This window comes from Trachymyrmex cornetzi, unplaced genomic scaffold, assembly GCF_001594075.2.
Source record: "Trachymyrmex cornetzi isolate Tcor2-1 unplaced genomic scaffold, Tcor1.1 scaffold1575, whole genome shotgun sequence".
Taxonomy (NCBI): domain Eukaryota; kingdom Metazoa; phylum Arthropoda; class Insecta; order Hymenoptera; family Formicidae; genus Trachymyrmex; species Trachymyrmex cornetzi.
Genome location: NW_017296174.1, coordinates 120365 through 148151, shown reverse-complemented (window position 1 = coordinate 148151; position 27787 = coordinate 120365). Strand labels below are relative to the sequence as shown.

The 27787-nt window shown below is 36.7% G+C and overlaps 1 protein-coding gene across 2 annotated transcripts in view; it reads right to left on the bottom strand.

Annotated features, from left to right (window-relative positions):
* Nucleotides 1-410: 410 nt before the first annotated feature.
* Nucleotides 411-27787, bottom strand: part of SoxN (SRY-box transcription factor soxNeuro) — a 117985-nt gene continuing 90608 nt past the window's right edge. The window contains exons 3-4 of one of the 2 annotated variants that reach the window (XM_018503498.1): nt 8514-8640; nt 411-568 (exon numbers count right to left, since the gene is read on the bottom strand). In XM_018503498.1, the coding sequence (XP_018359000.1) occupies nt 8589-8640 (52 nt within the window). In that variant the 3' untranslated portion in view covers nt 411-568; nt 8514-8588. The remainder of the gene's footprint in view (nt 569-8513; nt 8641-27787) is intronic. The other variant, XM_018503499.1, reaches the window with a different exon arrangement.

The window sequence follows — 27787 nt, the reverse complement described above, 5'->3', positions numbered from 1 at the left end:
CGATAATCTCGAATCTCGGTGAGATCGTAACATTATCCGCCCGATATAATTAGAGAAGTTAAGAGGCGAACATAGTTAACTTACCTCGGAACATAATCCTTCGCACTTTTTACTCATAGCTTCGATCATAACGTTTCACTATACTTCTGTCTGAGTCCCTATTCTGTAATTCTTAACGACAGTGCCGATGTCGTTACATTGTCATTTTATACATGATAAAAAAAACTGCGCAATATATAAGTATAACGATATCGACACTGTTAAGAATTACAGAAGAGAGTCTATTAAGTTTCAATCTTCATTTATCATGTATTTTAAGTTACGATATCGTCATACGGTAATCATGGAACATAGTTCAATTTGCAGCAGCGTACTTATTGTAACAAAATTATCGATGGCCATTTGTCTCAACGTATCTGGTTTATTCAACACTTATTTTTATTATACATCCTTACGCGTAAGGTCTACATAAAAACTTATTAAAACGAGCTTAATCATATGTTCATAACTGGTTCTGGGCTGGGGTAGCTTCGCGCGGCAGCGTCTCGATGCACACAATGGCTCGGCTCTAGAAAAACAAACAGGTCGTTCTATAAAATCTGTTTTATTACAGTCTCCTAAGATTATTACTTTATAATAATGACAAATATAAATTAGGATTATCAATTTAATATGCAATTCAAATAAGTAATTCAGTCTAGGAAGTAAAATGTTATGGTTATTTCCAAATGATTAAAAAGATAAGCAGAGTTAACATTAAACTACATTCAGAGAAAAATACAATGGATAGCAGCTATTAAAGTAACAAGTTTCGTACGTAGAATTAATATACATAGTTAGATAAATTAATTTACATAATTGAATAAATTATTTTATAATTATTATATTTTTAATCCCATATATGTACATTTGTCGTCATTATAGCAAACAGTATTATTAGGCATACATTTTGACGCAGCTTAAGAATAGACTTGAAGGCATTTCAGATCATATATCAACACCTGAATGTTAATTAAACAATCAAAGCGATCTCGTGGAAAGAAAAAAATAATTTAAATTCAAAAGCACTTCTTTTGATCGTAGTATGACACCTTTCAATTTCAACAATTGTCGTAAAATAACATCAGTTGTCGCAGTCACAAGACACTGATGTATTTATCACGCCGATAAAATTCAATGGCACACTTGTTACGCCGATGAGAGTTGTTTAAAGTTGGGGAAAAAAGGATAACGAGCCGCTTTTGTAAATGACGAACAAAAACCGAATGTGTAAATGGCCGTCGACGAGTTGCCGCGTTGATGAAGAGGGTGGCATCGTCGACGAAGTGGTAATATAAACTTACTGATTGCAATTGCGGTCTTTTGGGAATTTTTTGGAAATTTATATATATAAAAAAAAAAAAAACACACAACGAGCCACTGTTTTTGCAGATCGATGATCGTTTGTCACGCAGCGTTGAGGCGAAGCGTTCGCGAGCTTTTTTATTAACTCCCGCGTGTCCCACGAGCTTTCATCTTCTGTATCCGCGTTTCGCGTTCATGTGCATGCGCCACGTGTACATCACGTTGTTAATAATCATGAATAATTATCTCAATATCCGATATGTTCTTCTTTGTAAGAAGTGCCTTTTGCTTTTGTAAAAAGCGCGCACAATTAATCACAAGCTACGAAAGACTTATAATAAATCTCTCAGAATCGATTTAATATTTTGATTCAAATATAATTAATCCTTAGTACGATGGATCCTTGCGCATTTCTTTAGAAATACTAGGAGCATCTGGCTAAATAATGATCTCTGTACTTTTCTTTCTTGTTAATACACAATCTTACAAATTCTTTCTAAAGATATTAAAACATGTGTAAGAATCATTTAATAATTTTTGTACACTTGTAAAAGTAATGAAAATTAACGCAAACACGAACAACACATTGTGTGTATTAGAGTCAATATTACGGAATAGTAATTCGTATAATTTTATTAGCACAATATTCTTATTCTTAATGCATTTAATTAACAAATTCAATATTTAAAAATTTTTTTTCTCGTTCTAATGCTAATTGTCCCCATAAAATAAGCTTGATACTTATTTTTGTTTATGGCGGAAAATATTTCGATATATATATATTCAAATTCCAAGTCCGCGTTCTTTAAAATAAGGAATCATAGACGTTTCAAAATAAACACGATTGCGAGAGACGATTCGAGAGAGGTACTCGAGGCGGATAAATTTTTATCGGCACTCGTTCCGACGTGCCGAGCTTATTAAGCCGTCCGTCCGTTCGTTCGTTCATCCTCACAATGGTCGTCGAGCGGATGGAAAGCCATGAGCGAAGGTATGGAAGATTCGCAATTCGTACCCAATCCTCTCTTTCAGTGTAATTATTTTTACGCGAGTCGAGAGCTCCTGCCGATGACAGCCACGGACTGCTGGAGGAGGCGGAGGTGGAGACGAGACGAGACGCGACGCGACGCGACGGCGACATCGCGTGTGTCAGTCCGGCGGAGAGGCGACATTGGTTTCACCGAGGAGAGACGGGAGACGGCAGGTGGAACCTGGGCTGGTCCGGATCGTCCCTGTACACCCGCTCGCGCGAGTTACAGCTCTCGCGGACAGAGGACAGAAGCGGAAAACGCGACGTATAGGAAAAGGTAGGCGAACTGGCGCGTGACGGGCGAGGGTGGAACAAAGATCGGTGTCATTGGCAGCATCTCGGCGAGCTGGAAACCGACAAGCGGAAACTGACACGTGACTGGAACACCTGGCGAGTTGATAGAAACTGTATACCGTCGGTACGCGAGCGCTGACTTGGGATTTCAGTCTTTTCGAAAAGCGAAAACCGCGTGTGGAAATCCAAAAATCTACCTCGTTTAATGATGCTGGGAACGTTTGTAGTTTCTTCCTTTCTTCATGAAGAATGAAAACCGCGAACATGACTCTTGTTTTTACGGAAAAAAATGGTTACGTGGGAAACAGTGTCATATTTTTTAAATTTTTTTCATGAATCTTTTATGATTCTTAAATGAAACTCACAAAATCGTTGAAAATCACAAGTTGCTGAAAGTAAACTTTACATGTCGCGTGTAAGTTTATTTCATGTATGCACAACAAGAGTAGGAAGTTCCATGTTTTAGGAAGAGTACAAGTTGGTACGAGAGTAATGGCTTTCTTGAAGAAAGTAAGATGGAAGCAAGTCAATCGTCAAAAATTATCTGCTTCAATCTCCGCTGAATTCACATTTACTACTCAATTATATTTTTTATTAAAAAAAAAAGAGAGAAATTAGTCTAAACAAAATTATTGGGTTTCAAAGAAGAAGAAGTATATAAGGTTACGAAAATAAGTTTACAAAGACACTAATGCCTCATAGTCCAATTCTCCTCGCGAAGAAAATTGATGACATCATCATTTCGTTCCAGCAACGTTGGCAAAACGGTTCCAAACTCTCGCCTGATGTAATAAGCAAATATCCCGAATAATAACGAGGTACGTCGCGAGCAATCTTATGACAGTATAATCTTCCACATTACGTACAGCTTAATCCGATCCTGGACGAAGAGAACCAGCGTGGATGATTCAGGGGGAGGCGAAGGAGGTGACGGGGGAGGTAGCAGAGGATGACTCTGCGAGAACGAACGTGCGGCCAGCCAGAGCGCTCTGGCCGTTCTCTGGTTCAATTTCTGGCGTCAATTAAAAAGTGATGCGGACCGAGGAAAATCAGGAATTAACGAAGCAGACCCCAGCCGTTCCCGCCACGTTTCGCCGACGCCCGTTCCCATTCTCGCGGCGAATCGTCCTTAATCGGCTGTCATTGAGGAATCTTAGCAAGATCCAATCGGGAGATCCGATTTTAGCGAAACGTCCACGAAGGTAGAAGGGAATGAGTCCCCGTGCGTGAAAGAAGGAATGGCGAACCGAAAGAGAGAAGCACCGTCTCCATCACTCCTCTTTCGAGATAATGGAAAAAAAAGGACTGTGCGGTGAAAACAAATTCTTTCAAATACTTTATTTCAGGCCATTTTCGAGATTAGAATTTTGTCTACCACTACAAGAGAACGATAAAGGAAGACAAGATAAAATACGTCGAATCTCAGCATGATGGCGAACGTTGGAAAACAGATTTCCCCTGTTAACCATACATGGACCATGTATCTTTTTTAATTTTTTTAAAACCCATGGCCGATGTCATTCCTAACGAAACTGACCCTTGATCTTTCCCTCTGTAACGACCTTCTTCCTTCTGCGTTGCAGCGAAACGGCTAACCGCGATTCGGATTCGAGAAAGGAGGCTTCGCCTCGTCTCGAACTAGCACCCAGCTGAAGTTCGTTACACAGCGTGACTCGGCAAAGACGATTTCTTGGACGATCTACCTCGCCTCGCGTCTTCGATACTCTTTTGCGCGCGCGCGAGCGAGCGAACCTTCTTCCACCATTTGAAGGAAGCTGTCGCGAGCTACCCATCATTAGTGCCATAATTACCGAATTCGCAGTCGCGCGATCATATTTAATTGCTCGATCGCGATATTATTTATCGATCGAGAATCCACATCACAATACTCGTGCCTTTCACGCGCGACAAAAATTGATCGTTCCGATTAAAAGTCTAATCTTCGACTGTAATTGAAGTTACTCTTCGCTACAAGAATCGATCGAATTAAATTATCGTTAATCGCACGGAAAGAACGGCTGAAGTATTTAAAAATTCAGCTAAATACAGATCTGAAAATAATTCATTGGACTTTTAAAATAATTGTGTTCAATTATATTATATTAGGCCGCTTAAATTAGTTAGAACAATTTGTCCAACTTTTTTACGGCATTCTTCATCATATTTGAATTTCTTACATAATTCTTTTGACAATTCGCCAAAATTATTTTCATATCTGTATGTAGCTAAATTTTTAGATACTTCAGCAAAACCTTTCCATACAATAATGCAATGAATAGGTCTGTTTTCAAGTGCAATCTAGTACGAGAATAAAAAACAAGGCTAAACGTGTAGAATATCAATTTTTAAATTGTGGCGATTCATTAATTTTTGCAATTTTATTTATTTACGCGGAAATAAACTTTCTCCAAATCACGTCTTAACATTTCTCAATCTTAATCCTCAAAACACGGAGTAACGCTCGATGCAACTGGATTCAAGGAGGGTTAGCCGTAGTCACGAATTCTGTTGCGCCTGCTGCAGAATTTGCCATTATCCACCCGCCATTTCGCCAATGTTGACTACGAAACTCCGTAACAGCGTGTTGCAATCGTGAAAGGCGCAGAGCTTTGCGATGACTGTTGCAATTTACCCTCTCGACTAGCCCCGCCTACAACGTTCTCGTGAATTAACGGCTAGCCGTACAATGTGAAAGTAAATCGTCGAGAGCATATCAACTGGCTGATTAAGAATATGTCCAGCCTACCCAGCACCTTGCGATATTGGAATAAAAAACAGCGACACGTCCCGTATATGGGTGCGAGGAAATCGGGCGAATAAGGATCAGAAAAGGGCAAAGCAAGAGAGAGCAAGGGCCTTTCGCGTGGAAGGAACGGCGACGTCGCGCGGCTAATTACCTGAAATAACCCATTAGTCCTGTATCCACCGGGAATTACAAGGCAACTGCTGAGACAGAGAGGGCGCGTCGTCTTTGACGTGTTAATCTCGCCCGAAGGACTGCGCGCACCTTCCACGGCCTCCTTCTTACCCTTACTCTCTCTTGTTTCCATGAATCAGCACTATTGCGCACCTGAGAAAAATCGCCGGCACGGAACGAGACGCGATGTAGATCCGCCGAATCGATTACCGGCGTAATATTATAAGTCGTGCCATTTGGGCAGTCCCGAAACAATTCGCAATGCGAAAATTCGCAGCATGCGATAGACGTTCACAATATTTATTAAAAGCTTGATAAATCGCTACGGTTGAAATCGTCCTGCTACGCGAATCGTCAAATGTACACAATGGGTCCTAAATTGTTAACGTCAATGTAACATTTTCTTGCAACTTTACAAAGCAATTAACAAAAGTTAACGCTTAATATATATTTAATCTTTTTCTCCCCTTTTCTTTTCTTTCTTATGTTAAACTACTTCCATTATTATTTCACTCAACGATTTTATTTCAGGGATTTATATCAAGGTTATTTTGAGCAGAGATAATTTTCGTCGTGTTTTTCAACAGAAAAGAAGTTCTGCGGAAGAACCGATCGACAGTGCCTTCGGATAACTGCTTGGTAGAGCTTCGGAGGTTGGGGGCCGCGAAGTGAGAGGAGCAATCACGAACGATTTCATAGCTGTCACCCTCGATGGAGGACTTCGGGTTCCATTTCGAGGTTCCCGGGCCGGGGAGATCCGTGGAATGACGGGGCGCATTCCCCTCTTCGCCTGGGAGGAAGCTTTCCCTCTTGAAAAAATTCGGGATACCCGTCGGAGCGGCACGTACCTCGCGCGAACTCATCGACCGGAGGCCGTCCACCTGACGTTTCAATTTTTAATCGTCCGCACGATACATTGCGCTTCAATATGCACGCAAGAACGGTTAGCGATTTGGGATTGGAATCAAATTTCGATTGAAAATTGAAATATTTTATATGATCAAATCGTTTCGAAATGTATCTTCCTGAAATGCCGCGAAGAATTAAGTGATTATTTTTGCGAAGTTAATATAAACATTTCGTTAAATTTACTTTTTCATTCAAGCCGAATGACAAAATATAGTCTTGGACTGCATGAATATAAAATACCTTCAATGAATTTCATGTTCTTGGAAAAAGCGATAATAAAATCCAAAGGAAAATGACAAAATATCAAAATTACTATAAAAATAAATATCATTTTTCAATAAAACTGTTTTTAAATTTGGTTAGATATAAAAAACAATTTTTGGAGGTATATTTTTGGCCAAGGTTGTAGAAGCAACTAAAAATATAAAATGGCTTTTCTTCGCGTTAGTACATTGTTGACTATCAATTAACGTACGACGTTATAGGTGTTGTCTGTCACGGGAGATCTTAGAGTATCTTGGAGGATCAGCTCGAAATCGGTTAGTTCCACGTACTTTCCCAACTACTGCGCTCCGCCTATCCAATTTGCTTCGTGGATGTTGCTCAAAGAACGACTCATTCTCGCCATGCGTACGAGCGATGTCGAAATGAGAGCGTTGGAGGTATTCTCGAGAGAGGCGTAGAAGCTCGAGTTTACTCGTTTTAGCGCGACGAAAGGCCCGTTCTTGCGAGCGGCGGGACTGATGGCGCGAAGAATTTTTTCGCCGTACGATTTTTTTTTCTCCTCATTGACTTATTTTTGTAATTAAAGCGACTGCAATGGCGGAACGATCGGTGACAAGGTGCGGCCGACCGGCTTGCCGATCGCGCGAGGGTCAAACTGTTCGATTTTGGCGATCCGGAGAGCGAATCGATCGATCGATCGGCAGACTATCGAAGCCGCCAATCGCCTAGTTTGTCTGAGCGGAACAAACTCACCGTGCAGATCAGCCTGTCAAGTGAAACTGGGGCAAAACATTCGCGTCCCGATTTAATCCGCCAACCGCGAGGAATCGAGTCGGGATCGGTCACGGCGTGAGAGCTTTCTCGGCTCGTTGCAAAGATCGATAGGATGGATCGATTAAGCGGCCGATAAAGATCGCGTTTGTCGTAGAGATCGCGAGTCGATGCAACGCGCGCGCAAAGTACGCGCAAAAAACGATCTTTGGTGTTTTGCGATACTTTCATGGACGAACCACCACCGATCGAGTTCCAGAGTCGATTTGCCGTTCGCGTGGGTACTCACGTGAAAAGCGACTTTCTACGTTAACGGACGAATGAAAAAAAAATCAACACTGTCATGCCCTAAATCGTCGCTTAAACGGTTGATCGTTATACCAAGATTATTAAAATTCGAGCAATTTGCGGTTTGACGGGCTCGTTAGCAAAATGTTATAAGTAAAAAATTAGAAGAAAACGTTCTTTCAATTTATCATCTGATCTCGAGATTGTTTATCAAGAATGCAACATTTATGTAAATTCTTGTATTTCAGAACTAAACTTTTTACAACAAGTAATTTAAATAAAATCAAATTAACATCCTTTTGTCTCCTTCTAAAGTATGGTCCGGTCTATAACACACGAAAGAACAGTTTTGCTAAAGTATCTAAAAATTTAGCTAGATACAGACCAGAAAATGATTTGGTTGGACTATCAAAATAATTATATTATGTAGGACATCAAATTGATTTATTTTCAGATCTGTATTTAGCTAAATTTTTGGATGCTTTAATAAAACGTTCTTTTCATGTAAGCACAGAAAGAAAATCGAGAAAATTACAAAAATACATAGATCAACGTTATTAATACAAATCGAAATTTCTCGTAGAACGCGTTCCCAATCTCGCGTGAACCTCGCGAGGAACACCTAGGTAGGGATCGCGCGCTAGCAGAATCAATCTCGAGTGTCTAGTAAGTTTCACGCCTTGCTCGATTCTCTTTCGCTTGATCTAATCTTCTCAAGATTGAAGGAAGACTCACCGTAGCGCGCGAAACAATCAAGGAGCCTGATCCTTCGGTGGTGGAATGGTTCGACATTGTCGCGGCGAGAGTCGTTCACGTCGGCCAGGATTCCTGCACGCGTACGTTGCCCGTCGCGTTCCAATCCCTGCAACACACAAGACGTGCGTCTGAGAGCGAGCGGTCGGGTCCTTTTTCGGCCGTGGCTAAGGTAAAAGACCGTTTCCGTTCTGGCGAATTAGCCGCCGTTCCATCGCGGGAAACATGTCAAATTGATACCAACGAGCTATACTTAACTGCTATGGCCAAAAGAAGTCGCGTATCCGATAGAATCTGACAAAAGAGGAACAAGCTTAGTAAAAAAAAGAAAATTCTTAGGCATAAAGATACGCTAAAATATCAATAGGAAAAGGACAAGTTTTAGATCGAAAAGTGATTTCTCAAATATTACGCTGAGATATATCTTCTTAATAATGTTAGTAGACAGATAATATACAGGATATATCCCACTTAACTCAAATATCTGAAACATTTTGCTTTGTTTTTATGATACAAAAAAATGCTTCTAATGACAGTAGACGGTTTCAGTGGAGATATATTTTGGTCATGTTGTCTTTCTTTTAGGTGGAGGCAGCAAAAAGATAACAAAAATGGAGTTTTAAAAAATGGAAGTAATCTTCATATATATATTTTTTTTGATCAAAATATGTCCCCATCGAAACCGTCTCACTGTCATCTGAAACATTTTTTTCTATTATAAAAACCAAGCGAGATATTTCAGATGCTCGAGTTAGGTGGGACACCCTGTATATGTATCAAAAGAATTCGTGGAGCAGATCGCGGTATGGAATGTATGTGACAACATGAGTCACACGAGAACGGCTGATTGATACATTCTGCAGATGATGGATCACCGGTGACCCACGCTGGACTTTTCGTTTATATCCGTTTGATATTTCAGCTATAAAAAGAAATGTAGTTATAAAATAATTTTTATATCATATATAAACACATAATTACGATACATGATGTAATATATTGGTATCTTAGACCTTGTCCTTTATAATAATAATTTTTGTTTAATTTCAAATGTGAAAAAATTCAAATATAAAGAAAGAAAGAATAATTTTTATAATTTTTTAATCATTACGAGAAATACATATTATTTAACAAATATAATAAACGCAAACAAAAACATCATAGATCACCGATACGTAGTGATCAAATCATTTAAAATTGCACCGGCACGTACTGAGATAAGACTACATTAAACTAGATGGCGATACACTATAAGCATCTTAAACGTCTTTTCAAGCTTGTGTCGCTTTACGTATGACGCATATTCTTATTGCAAAAGTCGCTTAGCCTCTTAATAAATTAATATCACGATCTTTAACAGTGACTTTTTATTTAATTATGTTATGCTGAATAGATAGCATTTTAACAGTCATTATGAAATAATTAGCCTGCCAAGTGATCATTCCGTAGCACTGTAAACACAAAAAATATATGAATTTATCACGTTTTTGTTCCGCTTCGATAACTGTCGATGAATAATTCATCTTCTCTCTTCTGTGAAGAAGATTTTCTTTCGCTAAGTTCAACAATATTACGTCGTTATTATCAGTCGATATAAGCCTCGGGCGCATTAAAGCGAATCGCAACGTCTTAAGCGGGTACATCGCGTGTTCGTGTCGGGGATGTGTCTACACTCGCATTGCGTGTGCGCGGGACTAATTCGCGAGTTAATTTTATGCAGCGCGACATGCGAGAAGTCGGAGCGAAGTAACGCGACGCGACGCGACGACGGCATGGCTTATCGTCGTCGTAACCGCCTGCGACGTACAATTGCCGCGTTTCCTCCTCGAAAGCGTCTCACGCGCGCATTTCTATCACTCCGAGGTGTGAAAATGACGGATAGCCGTAACAAGGCGGGGCGAGACAGAGGTAATACGCATTGTACGCCTCGACGAACGCGTTTTACGCATCTATTAAGTCGCGCTATTAATGAGGTAATTAAATAATTATGAGGAATATGGTTAAGCTGAGAAAATTTATGGTTGAAAATGGATAAACCAGACAATTCTAATCAATTAGAATTCTAATTATCTCAACCAGAATTATTATAGATTCAACCAGAATTCTAGACTCTTTTTTTTCAGTATATGACTCGTTGTTATCCTTTGACCGGAGCACATCTTTCAGTTATCTATTATTAAATAATAATATTTATATAATATTTAATATAAATATAACAATAAATTGTTATAATGTTCAACATAATTAAACAAAGAAAGCCATATTTGGTCGAAGCGTCTGTTAATATTTGTCTAATATTTTTGTATAAATTTTACAATTTCCAGTTCAAACGAACTGCACATCGATTATTTGTCAGTCTAAATACTGTTGACAGTTCTATACTGAAACTGGAATGCGTAATATTACACATTAAATTAACAAGCGATTTAATATTACTGATGTTAATGAGCATCTTTAAAACACTCTATAGAGAATTTAATATCGATAATATTAAATTTGTCTAATAGTGTTGAACATTTTTCGATCGATTTTCACTTAATATTATTATAATATATTGTTAATAAAGTCATTTTTTGTTTATCTTTTATGTCGTGCTACTCAGGACTTCTAATCTCAATGATGCAATTTTGTAATGTAACATCGAACAAAGTGTGTACAGCTTATCGTTCTCGCAGAGCTGAAAATGACGAATGGCCGTAACGAGACGATCCAAGGAGGATGGCCGACCGGACGATTCCTCTTCTCGTTTCCCTTCATTTACGACGAGGTCACGAATGACACGTGACGACGAGTAATGAGCTTGGTTCGTTACCTGCTGCCGCGCGAGGCATTCCAACGCCCACGCGTGCGAGAATGTGACGGACGAGGATTGATTTAAGAACTATCGTTAATGTAAGATCACATGGGTGGATTTCAGCTATACGGTACACCTCAAACTATTACGAGCGTGTTTCACATTTTTTTATAATCTGCGATAATGCAATAAAAGTGCAACAGCTTAGTATATCTTGTAAATATAAATTTTTAATTAATAATCCTGTAATTTATTTAATTAGAAAAGAGAGGGAATTAGATCGAGCGCAACAGAATTATCGAGTGAAACAGAGAAGGGAAAAAGGAGAACCCAAGAATTTAGAGACCAATAAGAATTTATATATATATATATACTCTGTCTCTAAACTCTTATTGGTTCTCCTTTTTCCCTTCTCTGTTTCACTCAATTTATCTAACTCTAGTTAGAAAAACACACTGTGAGAACAAGAGAAAAATGAACTTATCAGCAATGCGCCAGTTAGACCGAGGCTTAGTCAACCAAGAGCTATGCTTGTGCTATCCTCTGATACATGTGTATCAGAGGATAGCACAAACATGGCTCTAGTAGTATTATCGATAAAAAGAATTAACAAACAAAATTGCGACAATATAAAATTATATTAGTTTTATTGTAATTATAACATGCCAATAACTTTTACAAGTACTCGTATTTATATATCGAAGACAGGTACAGCCACACAGAAAAAATGATTTTGCTAAAGTATCTAAAAATTTAGATAGATACAGAGCTGAAAATAATTTTGTTGACCTATCCAAATAGTTGTATAGAAAACTCAAGTATGATGAGCAATGCTGTAAAAAGTTTTGATATTCTAGCAATTAGTTTGAGCATCCTACATAATTATTTCAATAGTTTAACAAAATTATTTTTAGATCTAGGTAAAAAATGTTTAGATATTTAAGCAAAACTGTTCTTTTCATGGATAAGTATAAAGCACCTTCAACTATTGTATTTTTTTGAAATATGCGATAAAAAGAACATACGAACAAACAAAATATTATAATTGTGATAAAAATACACTATTTTCAGTAAAACTTTCTTAATAAATCTTTTAATTTATTTTTTGTTAGATATAGAACGTTTACGCGTCAATTTGTAGGGATACTTTATACTTGTAGTCAAGGCTATAGAACTATCATAATCCTTTTGATAGGTTTTAACTGCAATTTTCGAGCGCGACGCTTTCAGATATTTCGGATTTTTGCAGTTAATTTGGCGATTTTCTGTTCGGCGTTGGCATCGGTAGATAAATCCTTCGTGGCAAGATCGTGATAAATTTTCGCGAGGCCCATGAGGGGGAAAGCAATACCATTAGCTTTCGTTTTGAATGGCGACACGAATTACGTTCAGCTGGGAGAGATTGAACAGTATGAAAAAAGGGTTGCTACCCTCCGCACTGGCGGGCGCGAACATCGATGGCATTGTTCGAAAAAAATTAACCCGGGATTTTTATTTACTGCCGTTCCGACTCTCTCGCTCTCCTACCTTCGCGACCCTCACGGAGGTGATGATCGATCGATTCGCGTGCACGCTTTTTGCAAGTAAAGAAAATTACTTACTCTGTAAAGAAATTTCAAACATATATATGTATAGGTATAAACTGGATTCACAGCACTTGCTGTAGGTATGTTTCTTCTGAAAACTTTTACAATTTCACGTTAATAAATATCTTTGCTATATCCATATTGTAAATATTTTCCTTAAAATCTCGATATTATTATTTCACAAATATTTTAAATAAACTCTTTGCAACAAGTATAACGAAGTAGTGCAGCGAAAAATTTGGTAACTATTAAAAGATCTTTGTTAAAATTGATCTTTATTTTTGTCCTTTTTGCGATCAATTAATTTTACTCCTACTTTGTATTTTAAGGGGATGCTAAACCGATTACCCAACTCAATCAAGGTCGATAGTACAGACTTTTTTAATTCCAAATTCGATAATAGTGGTGACATCTTTGATTTAGTTTTTACATTATATTATATAATATATATCATTCTGTCTTACTCAAACGCATACATCTGTTCTTATCTAACATATGCCAGCACCATCTATCGCAAGACCGCGCAACTACTGCTACACGGAATTTCGGCTCTGTTGACAGTCCCAGTCTTCGCAAAACACCCGTATACACGTATTTTCTATTCGGTGGAAATATTTCTTTTCTAGACTTTCAATCTTTTATCTTAGTTCTACAAACTCGGTATCGTTCGTTTCAATAATGTGACCTCAGTTGCACGCTTATTTCCAAGATATGGACTCTAAAATTCTTATATCAAGCAAATATATATCTGAGGTGACAGCTATACGAGCCAAAAGTAAGTGAATTTTTAATGAATCTGAAACTTTTTTTCGATTTTCTCATGAAATCCAGTGCAGGAGGTCCTGTTTGTGCGTACTTTAATTTAAGCAATAATACTTTTGCAATCTGTACATCCAATAGAGATTTTTGCAATCTGTACATCCAATAGAGAACCGAATGGAAATGTGGTAAAACAGGAGGCTTTATTATCGCCTTAAGTGTGTAAACCTAAAATTCTTATATATCTATTGTCGAAAAAAAAATTTTGAAAAAAAAATAAACCGAGAAAACAAATGGATGGACAGACAGATGGATCAATGGACGGACGGAATGACAGACGAATTACTGAACAAACACTGTAAAATTATAAAGTTTGTTAGGCTGCACAATTTAACAAACATCTGAAGAAATTGGAGAATGATATCGATCATATCATCCCCTTCTTTCTTCATAATCATTTTCGCTCGATAATCATTGTGGCGAGATTCGCGAACAATTAAAGCGAAGTGGCAGAAGCAAACACCGATCGGCAAGAGCGCGCAAAGGGAATTAGTATGTACTCTGAAGTTCGAGCCCTTCGGGCTAGCTCGAACAGAAGGCGGTCGAGCCGAGTATGGTGCTACGCGTGGCATGGTGAGAGTGCACGACGAGATGGCACTCAAATATTTACTACACCGTGCAAACAACGCCGGTATTGTTCCGCGGCGCTACTATGTGTAAATTTAATCTTCCTTCAGAGGTTCAAAAATAAAGCTTGCGTGCGCGATTGGTGAATGAAACACGTGGCTAAAGAGGAGATGTCGATTTGCTACACATTTGAAAAAGGCATGGCATGTATCTGTAAATTGTAATTATCCCACAAACTATGGCTACAACTCTTGCGATGATTCTTCGTAAGTGAGAGATTACATCAAACTTAATTTAGTTGTCTAATTCAGTGGCAATCATCCTTTAATTACACATTTATACTGTTCGCACGAATCCAGATCTTTAACTTGTACGCTGCCTGGGAAATCGTATTTTATAGATAATAGTTTATCTTACAAACTTCGCTTCTCCTAAACTTGCAAGGAAATGTTGGAGGGATGAAGTCGTCATGATGGCTCGATGAGGAATTCGCTGACTCGCCGCGCGGTCCGACACGACGGTGACATCTCCATCTCCTCCTCTCCTCTTCGTTTCTCCTCCCGCTCTTTCCATCCATCGAAAAAAGAGGTCTAGACCGTCTTCCTTCCACGGCCCTCCTCACAACCGCCCTCCGACGAGACGACAACGATGACTCTGCCCGCTGTTACGTGCGAGTGGCCCTCTCGGACCCTTTGTCGGCCTATCGCGAGAGACACCTGGACGCCACTCGGCTTATCTCCTTCTCCGCCACCTCGAGGTCATCCAAAGGGTATCCTCGATCTCGCGTCGATCGCGAACAGAGGAGAGTCCGCTCACGTCGTCCCCTCTTGTTACGGCCATTCGACCGTTGATTTAAGGACGAATGCAAAGAATGATAGCCTGTTCTTCGTATGATACTTCAGGTATGATATGGCATACCTGAAGTATCATATAGCACAACGTTTTGTTTTCATATCGCATTTTATGTCTTCATTCATAATCGGGACATACTCCAGATTGATAATCACATATTAATATGAAATTGCCTGTATAAATTCGTGTGTGTGTGTGTGTGTGTGTATGTGTGTCACCATATAAAACATATCGGCCCGTATTCAGAACGCGCTTACAACGATGTTAGCACGCTAACATACTATACTTTACGTCACGTATATTATAGAATTTCAGAGATAAAAGTGCGCTTTTATCGATAAAAGTGCGTTCTGAATACGGGCCATCAACTCTAATTCACACAGTGGATCCACTTTCTTCAACTACGTTGTGAAAAATATTTATATATCAAATGCTTTACAATCATATACATAATTATAAGTTACATAATCTAATTCCTTATGAATTTTAATATTTGGCGAAATTTAAAAAATCGTTCAATTACATTAATTAAAAAAAATATATTAATTTAAAGTACATTAACCCCAGGAATTAAGAGAATATTTTAGAGCAAATACCGATTACGATTAAAGTATTTCCGAAAAATACACATTCTTCAATATTTTTCTTCAATGTTGAAAATTAAATGATTGATTCTTCAACTTCCGCATGCCTGTTAGACATACCTGATTTCCCTTTTAAAAGAAAATCGTTTTGGTGCTTATTTAAAGGACAACATACTATACGTCAGTGGGATATTCTTAAGTTAAGAATTTTTTTGTTCCGATGGAATGTTGTTGAAGCATCGGTCACTTAATTCTTCATATTAAAAATGTTTAAGAATATGTAACTGTTTATCAGAAACTTTAATCTTAAATAATCTTTCGGTATTTGCTCCGAAATCTCTTTAACTTCTGGGGTCAATGTACACTGAACCAAAACTGTACGTAAATACGATAAAATATTTATTGAATTAATGAAAACTAGTCCAACGAATTCTCTTATAATGATTTAGGTCATTAAAACTATTACTAGAATTCATTACAAGAATACGTAGTTATGAATATGTAGTTATATTAATAAATCCAGTTATTGTGTCAATGAATTAATTGGACATTAAGTCGGACATTGATTAATGATCATTGGACCAAAAATGACCAAAATTTTTTCAGTGTACTTTAAATTAATATGTCTTTTCTTAAGGTTAACGTAATTGAACGAATTTTTTAATTTCATCGAACGTTAAAATTCATAAGGAATTAGATTATGTAACTTACATTTATATATATGGTTGTAAAGCATTTGATATATAAACACTTTTCACAACGTAGTTGAAGGAAGTACCCCACTGGGTTTGAATTAGAGTTGATATGTACGGTTACAAGAATTTATACAGGCAATTTCATGTAAATGCGATTATCAATGTGGAGTATGTCCCGGTAATGAATACATCTTGCTCATTTACTAGAGGAAGACAGATACTGGGATATCTAGATTCCCGGTCCGCCATATTGTGTGGCAGCGGCCACACGTGGCACCGTGAGAATTAATGCGCACGGGGGCAATGGGAAAAGGGGGCGAGAGGGATGGTGGAAGACGGAACGACCAAAGGAATGCCATCGGCGAGCCGCACGGTCCACCTAGGAACGTAGCTAATGGGACCACTTAACGTCTCAAGCATCTCACGAAGACACTACTCGACCCTGCGTCCGTGGCCTACCTTGCACCTCAGGAACGACGTTGGCCCTTCCCTCCCTTACAGGATCTTCCTCAACGGCCGTGGTCCGCGTGGCGAGTTAATAATCGCCAATATTTATTCCGGATTGGTCACGGCTCGGTCCGGAGAGTGATGAGGAGTCCGGACTGAAGAATGACGTGACGGCGGGTTCGAGGCCACGACGGAACGACCCGCGCGCATTGTAACACTCGAGATTAATATTTACCGTTCACCATTACATCGCGTCGCCGTCCTCGCAAGACTCTCCTCTCTTGCGCGAGATCGCGCGTGCAAAGGGATTTTCTTTCTCTCTTTCTCTCTTTTGTCGAGGGTGAAAGAGAACGGCGACGGGAAACGCGGCGAGGTATACACCTTGGCATCTTAACAGTTCGCGGTCGCGTGATGATATATCGCGCCATGCTGTACGGATTATCGTACCTGGCGAACCATTTTAAAACCAACATGGTTGGAGATTGGGTAATCTGGTGGAATACACCAATTAGGCGAAGTAATGTGTAGTATAAAATCATACTTTTGTTAGCGCAAAATTATACTTGGGCATTATCAGAGGAAGATCAAGATCCCAATTAAATTTAGTTATAATAAACAGATTATCGCTGATCGCAACCTGAATTTTTTCGACAATAAACCGTAGAGTTACTAAAGCCAGCTGACCGGAACAGCACGAAACGTTATTAAACGACGTTATTAAGCGAATTAACTGTTAGTGGGAACTGTCCGCGGATCGGCCTAACGGACGCTCAATCCGCGATTAAGTCGGCGGAGGCTAATGAGCGTTGAGACTTAACGCCAGATTACTGACTTAATCCTTTTGACGAGCGATTCGCGTGTCTACACGGCGTCACGTTACTTAATACACATCTATGCCTATATACATAGCGTCTAGATAAGATAACGTCTGATGTTACAATCGTACATCAATGATTATTGATCTTCATGATTATTGTCAATCATATAGTGATTACCTTCGATACACATGAAAAAAAGCTTCCTGATTCAATGTACACGGAAATTGCTGATTTAAAATATTGAATACAGATACAGATCTGAAACTAATTTTATTAGACCAACAAAATAATTACGTGCTCAAACTGGTTACTAGAACGTCAAAACTTTTTACAGTATTGCTCATCATATTGCTTGAGTTTTGTACATAATTATTTTGATGAACCAACAAAATTATTTTTCAGATCTGTAGTCTAACTAAATTTTTATATACTTTAGCAAAATCATTCTTTCCATCCATAAATAAATATTCTATGTCCATTTTCAATAAATACTGAAATGTTCCGTGTTCCTCTGATTGTGCGCATTGTGCTAATTTGAAATACGGTTTACAGATTTTTACAAGTTTACAGATTTCAATTGCAAAGTTTCAAACCAGCTTGATCCTTCGAAAAAAAAAAACGCGATGAAAACAAGTTGGAACGTCGCTCTGGCCGACCAGAATGAATTCATTCGGTGCGACCACAAAAAGAGAATGAGCAGCGAGTCCGAGTCGGTTAATTATCTTCCGAGTTACTGTTTCAAGGGGAGGAGGAAAGGGGAGGGGGATTTAGGTGATACGGTGATGTCGTTTGTATAGAATGTCGGGGGACAGGAGGGACACCCGGGGACACGCGGGGGCGCACAAAAGGGAGGCGAGGATGAATCGCCTCCGGAGAGCGCACGGGACAAATGGGGACATTAAGTCGCTTTTGCCGCCCGGTACCAGGCGCTACCGGTACCCCACTGGTGGTACCCAACTTGACCTTATAACGCAGCTCCGCCCTCTTCCCCCTGTGCAAGCGTATACAAATTCCTTGTTCATGTTTTGCACGTATATACACCTCCTGCGACGCGTCCGTAAACGCGCGCGAGTCGACATCTTCGTGCCTATCAGCGTGTTAAATCGCGAGTCCGTCACATACTTACATGTATACATACACAAATAATATACACAGTGCATGCAGATAGATATGTACATGACATATCGCTGCGTTGGTAGAAAAGTGACACATCTCGAAATTAGCAACTTTTCAATACAGAATTCTTTTTAAGTTCTGAATTGTGGAACAACGTTTTAAGTAGAATAGTGAATACGCAATTTCTGTAACTTTATTTTCTTTTTACGTTATACTTTTAATTATGATTAAATTCATAATGTCAAATTATACTCAAATATGGTGTTAATTTAACTACAATAACAGAGTTAAGTAATTTAACTAAAAAAATGTATTAAATTTGACTCTTTAGTTTATAATTTACTAAATGCGTACGTTGGATGCCCTTACAGAAATCTGATCAATACTGATCAATACTGAAAGACAGTAAAAGCAGTAATTAATTACTTACAAGCATTTGAAATATTATTATTCAGCATTCCAAATAAATAATTAATTACTGTTTTTCAATAAGAAATTGGTTAGTATTAAATCTACAATATGCAAGGTTTGTTTATTTTTAAACTAACCACCAAAATGGATTGATTTCCATTTTGGTATACATGGAGTTAAAAATAAAAAAATGTTTTTTGATGATCAAAGAATTGGGTAACCATCGCTTCTTTAGTATTTAACAGTCTACTTAAAGAAAAAAAAACTGTAAGATTTAAAAAAAAAATATATATATACCTCTAAAAATTAAACTCTATATAGTATATTATCAAAGTAGTGACACTTTTCTATATAAGCAAATGTGTTTCTCAACAAAATTACATTAATCTTCAGGTTCAACTTCCTTTCATTATCTTAACAATCTTTACTTGTGTCATTTTTTATCACGTTCCATCAAAGTCAGCATTTGACTCTCGCGTCTCGAATATTCTTAGTCAACTGCTCTGTACGTCACTTTGACCTCGTCTTATTGTAAGACACGCAATAATGTCTTGAGAACAAAATAATAATAAAATTTTAGTATTTCAATCTATAATAAATCTAAATCTCAACTTTTTTTCCTGCATGCAGTAATAAAAAGCAGATTCCGCCGTTATCAGTTTTATCGTATCAATTCATGTGCTCGCTTCCGTGCATTGACACGTGTCATGGAGTCGTTTATGATGAGGCTTGTTTACATGTATCCGCGTTGCACCGCGATGAACATCGTAACGATCGCTATCCACTTCCGGCGGAAATGTGGAAGCGCCGTGACTGGTCGACCGATCTCATCGATCTATCTTTTCTGATGGAGGTCGATAGCTTTCCCGACAACATTATTGCTGTATTTTTATAATATAGTGAATTAATAAGTATAATAATAACACCTGTGCTTACGATAATTGTCTCGCTGTTTCATAACATTATCTCATATCTCGTCTCGCAATCTCATCAGTTATATAATGACCAATTAAAAATATTTTTCGTTCTATATTTTTTCTTCACTGTTATTACATTCTTAAGTCTAATCTAATTAATAGTGATAATAAGCACTGATAAATGTAATAATAAATAAGTAAATAAGAAATAATAAGAAAAAAATGTTTAATAATTTATTTAAAATCTAAAATCTAAAATAATTTATCTCAAGAATTGCTCACAGAATTCTTGTGTATTAGAAAAAGGTGAAATGAAACGCATTAAGCTTGCTTATTCTCAAACGAAATCAGGAGATACGGTAGTATCTTGACGCCAAGTAAGTGCAACGACATTAATGGTACGTTTCCACTGAGCGCGTGACACGTCGCGTCATGAAAGAGAGAAAGAGTTAAGATTATATAAATATACAACCCCTCTTTCTCTTCTTCGACGACGCGACACGTGACGCGCTCAGTGGAAACTCAGCCTAAGACACTATCAACTTTTGTTCCAAGCATTTAGGCGAGGTTCCAAATACACTGTTAGTACTGACAATAAAGTCGAATACTATGATCTACGCAGAGTATATCGGAATAAAGCTTATTAGCTAAATAAGATAAAAATAAAGAAAAATTCCAAACAGCCGGTAGGACACTGTGATACAAGGCTGTAGGACGGTTTTCTTGGGGGTAGGAGCGACCTGTCACATTACGGAATGAAATTTATGTCCGATGCCCAGCGGCGCGATAAGTTGCCTCTGACGAACGGCCCCACCGCGAACTCTTGGCCCTCCGTAACGACAATAAGGAGAAGGCAAGGAGCAGAAGGAAGAGGCCAGAAAAAAAATTAAGAGGAAGAAAAAGAGAGAATTCTTAGCACGCTTGCGCCTGTCCTTGGTCCTTTCTCCAAATCTCATCGAATTCTTTCTTGCGATTTTTATCGCCGCCTCTTTGCCCTTACAATTTACCGTATCCCGCAAATTCAAATTAGAGATACCACAGGTAAGGGACGAACCCTCCGTATAATTGTGCAATTTGGCTAACTTTTTCAAACGTAAAGTATTGTATACAATACTTTACAAGATGAAATTAAAAAAATGAAATTTTAAAAGTATTCAATATACTGCAGATTGTAAGTGATATACATATAGATATGTTAGATCATTTTAATGACATTTTTTTTATCTAATATGATATATTCTCCCTCTTATTTTACTTGATAAGAATTGATCCTTCAAAATCTTAATGATGAAATTTACTTTTTTCATTAAAAGTGAAATTTTGTGGGAATTAAGGTAAATGTCCCAATAGCCAGATGTTTAAGCGTAGGTTATCATAAATAATACAATTCATAATATTGGAAAGGTTTTTAATATAAATATTTGGATTCATTTGAAAACTCAAGACTCTTTTAAGCAAGGAAAAATTATTTGTACCCACTTATAACAATTGTTAATTAAAACATTTAAATAAGTAATAGAATGCGTCAATGTGTCAGTGGCTAGACAGCCAGACATAATTGTTCCAGTGTCCGATCACAATTAGAAAATTAATATGCTGACGGGAAATACTAATATAAAGATATTTAATGACAAAAGACAACTAATTCAAATTGGGGTCTTTAAGGTAAAAAGCATTTGAGAATATTAATTTAAATAAATAAAGTTTTGTATAGCTATCCGAACATACACTGTTAGAAATGTTCTTAAATTTCATTAACTTTTAAGTTACACAATTGAATTTAATTTGAATTTAATTTCATGACGTTACATTAAATTTAATGTATTTGTAACTAAAAAAGTATATTTATGTACATGTACATAAAATTTAATGTATTTTTCATGAAAATTACTGTAACTTAATTTTCAGTTAAATCATTCATTACTTTTAATTTCATTCATAACCACAAGCTTCATTTACATATAAAGGAAGCTCGTGGTTACATTTCTAACAGTGTACGTACTGTCCGGTACCAGAAAGTAACTAGACATGTACCTATGTCCAGACATTTACACAAAATTTTACTTATTTAAGTTAATATTAGTCTAAAATACGCAAAAACGTAATATTATAATTTAATTGTAATCTTTAAATGCAATTAAATTATATACATCAAAGTAAGTCCTAATGGACATGTACCTATCTTCTTTTATCCTTTGAGAAAGGTTGACAGAATTTATCAGAAAAATCTTTCATCGTTTTCGGAATTGCAGTTCCCAAGTGCCAGGACAATATTTCCTGTCTTCCAAGAGCGAACGCAAAAGACGCGAGAGAAAAATGCAGAAAGGATTGTTCCGCGTAAGTTCTTTAATTACCGTTGCTATATGAGCCGGGCAACGTGTGTAAGAGTTTCACGCTCGGCGGACGGCATGATTTTCTGCGAAGCTCGCGCGTTGACGTGGGTGGAGGTAACCATAGGAGTGTCCCCCTCTTCCCTCACGGGACAGGGGGTCACTCCTGCGGTCCCCGCGTGGAACGTAGGGTTTAAAAATCCCATACGATTTTAACGCCCCACGCAAGAAGTCGTTCCTCGTGTGCTAACGCCGTCGGCCGTGCACGGCTCGCCGGTGATAAACACGCCAAGTTACGATTTCTCGGAGCTCGGCGCGCCGTGTGCGAGCGACGGCGGTTATTAGCGGTGACGGTGGTGGTGTTTTGTACAAGATGTCCACTTTGCGAGTGGCGCAAGTTTAACTTCGCAGCTCGATGGATTTGAGTGAGATGCAAACTGATGACACGATTAGCAATTAGATCCGAACTTTGACATGAAGTGTAAGTGAAGTTTTGTGTTAAAACAGAGAACTGAAAAAAGAGACAATGTCTAGAATTTGGTGGTACAATTTCGAATAAAATGATCCAATTTTTGAGATTTAAATTTGTCTCATTGTGTGGGTTCAGGGTAGTGAAGGGTGGTAAGAACAGAAAAAAAATTGCAAAGTCGAATTTCAAAAACTAGATTCAAATTTTATTTTATTCAGAATTTTAACCTGTTCGGAAATTGTACTACTTTATATATTTTTCTTAATACGCATATGTCAAGTAAACTAATGTGGCTGATACAAAATGAAAAATTAAAAAGACTTGTTTAGAAAATAGACCTTTAATGAATTAAATTTGAGTGAGATACAAACTGATACAACACTATCAGCAATTAGATTTCAGCTTCGACGTGAGAGTTTTGTCTGTTACAAGAAATAACAAAAGCCAGGCCCATGTTTTTTTCTAATATATCAAGCGTGCCATCAGCATGCGGTTGAAATAGAAAAATTAAATAAACGAACTTGTTAAAAAAACGGGGCTTGTCTGTTGAGCATACGATACGCACGTGGAGTAAAAATGTTAATTACAATTACATGGATTGTCGCACATGTCGCACATAACTTCTGTTAAAACATTGGAAGGTTTCATCAGTTAACACCTTAAGGGTAACCACTTTCTTCAAATTCTACACTTTCTCTATTATCTTTGTTAATCCTCCTAAAGTTTTTCAATTAAAAAAAATATCATACATGGTGATATACCTGTGGATACGTTCATAACACACATTTCGACTTCGACATATGGCAATCTCGGGCCACGTTGTAAACTATGATGTCATATGCCCAGATAACTGCCATGTCCTAGCACGAATTACTATACTGTCTCGCCTTTTACAAAATAGTCGAGTTTTTACGGTGACTCATATTTCCATGAATACTACTAGATACTACTAGAGTGCATATGATTGTGATAACAAAACAACGTGACGAATGTTTGTCAGCTAAATTTCGCTTATAGTATACACAATCGAAAACAATCACTTCGGAATTTTAACGAAATTAATGAAAGTAATTCCTACGCCAATCCTTTCTTTGTGTTATTCGCCGATTTTATTGAAACTGAATGCATTTATACAGTAGAAAAAAAATAATAAACACGCATTTTTTTATATTGCCAATAGTAGAGTTTTAACTACTATGCAATAATGTAACAGTCTTATAATGTGGCAATTTTTTGTGCATAAAAGAATTTTTTGTATATTACTTTTGTAAAGAATATAAAAAGTAGAACAAAATAAATAAAGCGCGAAAAGTATCGTAACTTAAAAAAAATAAAACTATATTTTATTTTAATAAAAAAATTTATTTAAAAAATTAAAACATTTTAAAAAATAATATAAAAACAATTAAAAAATGGGGATAGATTGCTACTTCTTTGTTAGTATTTCTTGATCTAAAGAAGAACAAAATAAATGGTCTCTACATTAGATTGTATTAGAACTCTAGATCTTGCTTTCGACAAATATGAAACATATCTTTTTCAGGACATATTTTCAAAACGATAACAAAATGAATGATGAAAAAATTACAAATTATTCTAAATCACGTTTAAAAATAATACGACAAATTTGGTAACGGTTTACTATTTGAAATCATAAGTTATTTTAATATATAGTAGTATTTTTTAAATCTGTGCTCTAAATAAAATATATGGAAATGTATTATAAAATAAATCATAAAAATCTCAATTTTTTAATATAAATACATTATGTATTCAAAATTATTTACGTAGAATTATATTGCGATGCATGAACTAGTTGTCCAATAAATAAACGAAATATTTATTTGTTCCATATATTTGTAACTAATCAGTGAATCGCAATGAAACTTCGCATAAATTATTTTAAATATTTATAAAGTACTTATAAAAGAAAAATGTAAATTTGTTATCATTAAAAAAAATTTTCATTTTTAATAATAAAAATAATAACAAATAAAATAAATAAACTACAAAAGTTTGTTATTAAACAAAAATTTTATTCACACAACTTTCATATGTGTATAGTTTATTTGAAGTGTAAATATTAAACACTTTCAAATTTAATTTTCTTTGCAGGAACCGTACGTGTGCCACATTCTTTAAGTTCCAAAAGTGTACGCTAGTTTAGTCACAGAAAACAGACCTGATAAAGGTTAAAATTTAATGCATTATATATCCGCCATTATACATTCTTTCTATTAGGTGTTAAACTTAATTCCTGCCGTTTTTCGTCTTCAAAATTGATTTGTTTCGAAGAGAAATACCTTAATCAAAGTATTATTAATAAAGTATTATTAATTAGTAATAAAGTAGAAAATGGAGGAAATTACTTTGATTAAGATATTCATTCTTCTTCCCTTCGAAACAAATAAGTTTTGGAGATGAAAAACGGCAGGAATTAAGTTTAACACCTAATACATTTGCTTTCAGTAATATGAAAACCTGTTGTTATCTAAATATATTACGTTTCGGTTAACATCACTCCACAAGTTATATTTGTTATCGTTAGTTCTCACTTGATTCCTTGCTCATTCGGGACTGCTATCATTACCCAGATAACAAGCTAACATTATGTGTCATCATTTTGGTACCAAAATGACATCTCTAACTCTCAACTACAGTAACAAGTTATTTGGACCCGAAGCGAAAATTTTAAATAATTATACAATCTGTATGATTGATACTATGACTAATATAGCACAGGACATTCCAACAATGTTGCAGTGACATAGCAAACGTTACAGCAATGTTCCTGCAATTTTTTGTGCTGTATGGATGAAGTTCTACATCGTAGGTGAAAAACTTTGAACTTTCCTCTCTCAATTGCCGTAAAGCGGAGGTTCATTTGCATTCTGTATTTCAAATAAGACGTTTCAAATACGGTTTAGAACTTAGATGGTTTTCATAGCTGCAAGCTAAAGATTAATGACATTTTGACATTAAAATGATAATAAATAATCAGTCAATGGACAAGGATATTTTTCAAAATTTCTAATTGAAGGGGCTCTTCCGGCTGCTCTCTTGGATCGTTTAAGATGCAAGTAATGATCACTTCTATTGTTTGATATCGCTGATGATGGCTCGAATGAAGCCGAAACGTTCGATATTGATTTTCGCGAAATCTCTTGCGGGGTTAATGTAAGAATTTTTAGAATATATTTTTTTTACACGCACTTAATAACTGCGCCTTTCTTTAGCTCTCAATCGCCCGTAAATTTATTGTGATATTCACTATTATTATTAAATATTTCGAGAGCTCAATCTGTATTTAATTTATTATCGACCTTTTGTTATATTTCCGAAATTCAAACATAGCTTAAATATTTGAGTTTAAGGCTAATTCTAAAATGTGCTTTTTGTTTCCTGTTTCTTGCTGTTTGTCTTTGTTTGTCTCTTGCCTTTTTGATCAAGAAGGCAAGAGACAAACAGCAAGGAACAGGAAACAAAAAGCACATTGTAGAATAGGCTTTAATGTAACGAATTAATTACTCATTTATAAAATAAAAAAAATACAATAGGTAGTTTTCATCCTTACAACTGCATCTTGCCAATATAAAAAAAAATAATTATTTATTATTTTTTACTACTCTAAATGTACTAAGTTTCAATGAAATCGACGAGTAACACAAAGGTAGGGTTATTTGTGAAAAAAAATCTGATAATAACTAAGAAAATACATTTTGTTTAGTATATTGATGCAAGCGTATTAAGAGTACGAAGCAATATAATACAATAGTGTTTAAATTTAATCTATTATCAAACTATCGAAGATGAATATACAAAATCGGAACATTCGTACAATGAACAATTAATCCAATGGATCCTTCCCAGATATTTTTATCCTCTCGCACGGCAAAAACCTAGCGTGTAAAAAATGTACTCGATTACGTTATCAGGCGAAATCGATGTCTCTCCGGGCGACGAAGATTCGGAACCGCGTATAATTCTGCGGTTCGGACCGCAGCATGCCACCGCGGGAATCACCATGGCGAATCCCACGGTGCGTGTATATCATTTTTACAGCCCCGGCACTGTTACGGTGCTATCGAAGTTACGACCGTGCGAGAATCGAAAACGTCAAGTGGGACGAGGGAGAACGGGTTCGATAACGTACCCAGTAACTTGTACCTCGTATCGCCATTCGCGAAATAGTGCGTACGTGAACTGCATCGCGCGTCGATTGTCGACGGCGGATATGCCGCGGCGTAAACTTCCGTTCGAAAGATTTTTCGTCGAACCCGAGTGCTCCGCGCACGCCGTCACGCTGAAATTGCCTTACCCCTTTTAGTTCTCTACTGATTTTTTTTTTATTTTATAGATATGTATGTCCTCGCACATCGAACGTTTAATTTTGAAACATCAGGGACGAATTTTGAATAAATATTTTACAAAACGTAGATGGTAAAACTTGAATAATTATTTTAAAGATGAAATAAAATTTCCGCAATAAATTTTTATAATATATAGTTGGAAAACTTATGTCAAAAACATTTCACATATTCCGAAAGATAAAAATGTTTTGGTGTCAATTTAAAACAAGATATGCACATATGTTAAAAAATAACACAAATATTATGCAAAATAATTAACACAAAAAATATAACACATATGATATGATTTCAAAGCAAATTGTAGAAGTATATACACTGAGAGAAAAGATTTTGTTATAGGAACAAATCAAGGGAAAGCAAATGTGATATTTGTTAAAAAAACAATCGATTTGTTACGATTGAAAATTAATTCGTCAATGTAACAAATAATCAATAGTATCGCTAGCAAAGAGGCTCATACATATATATAAGTCGTAGACGG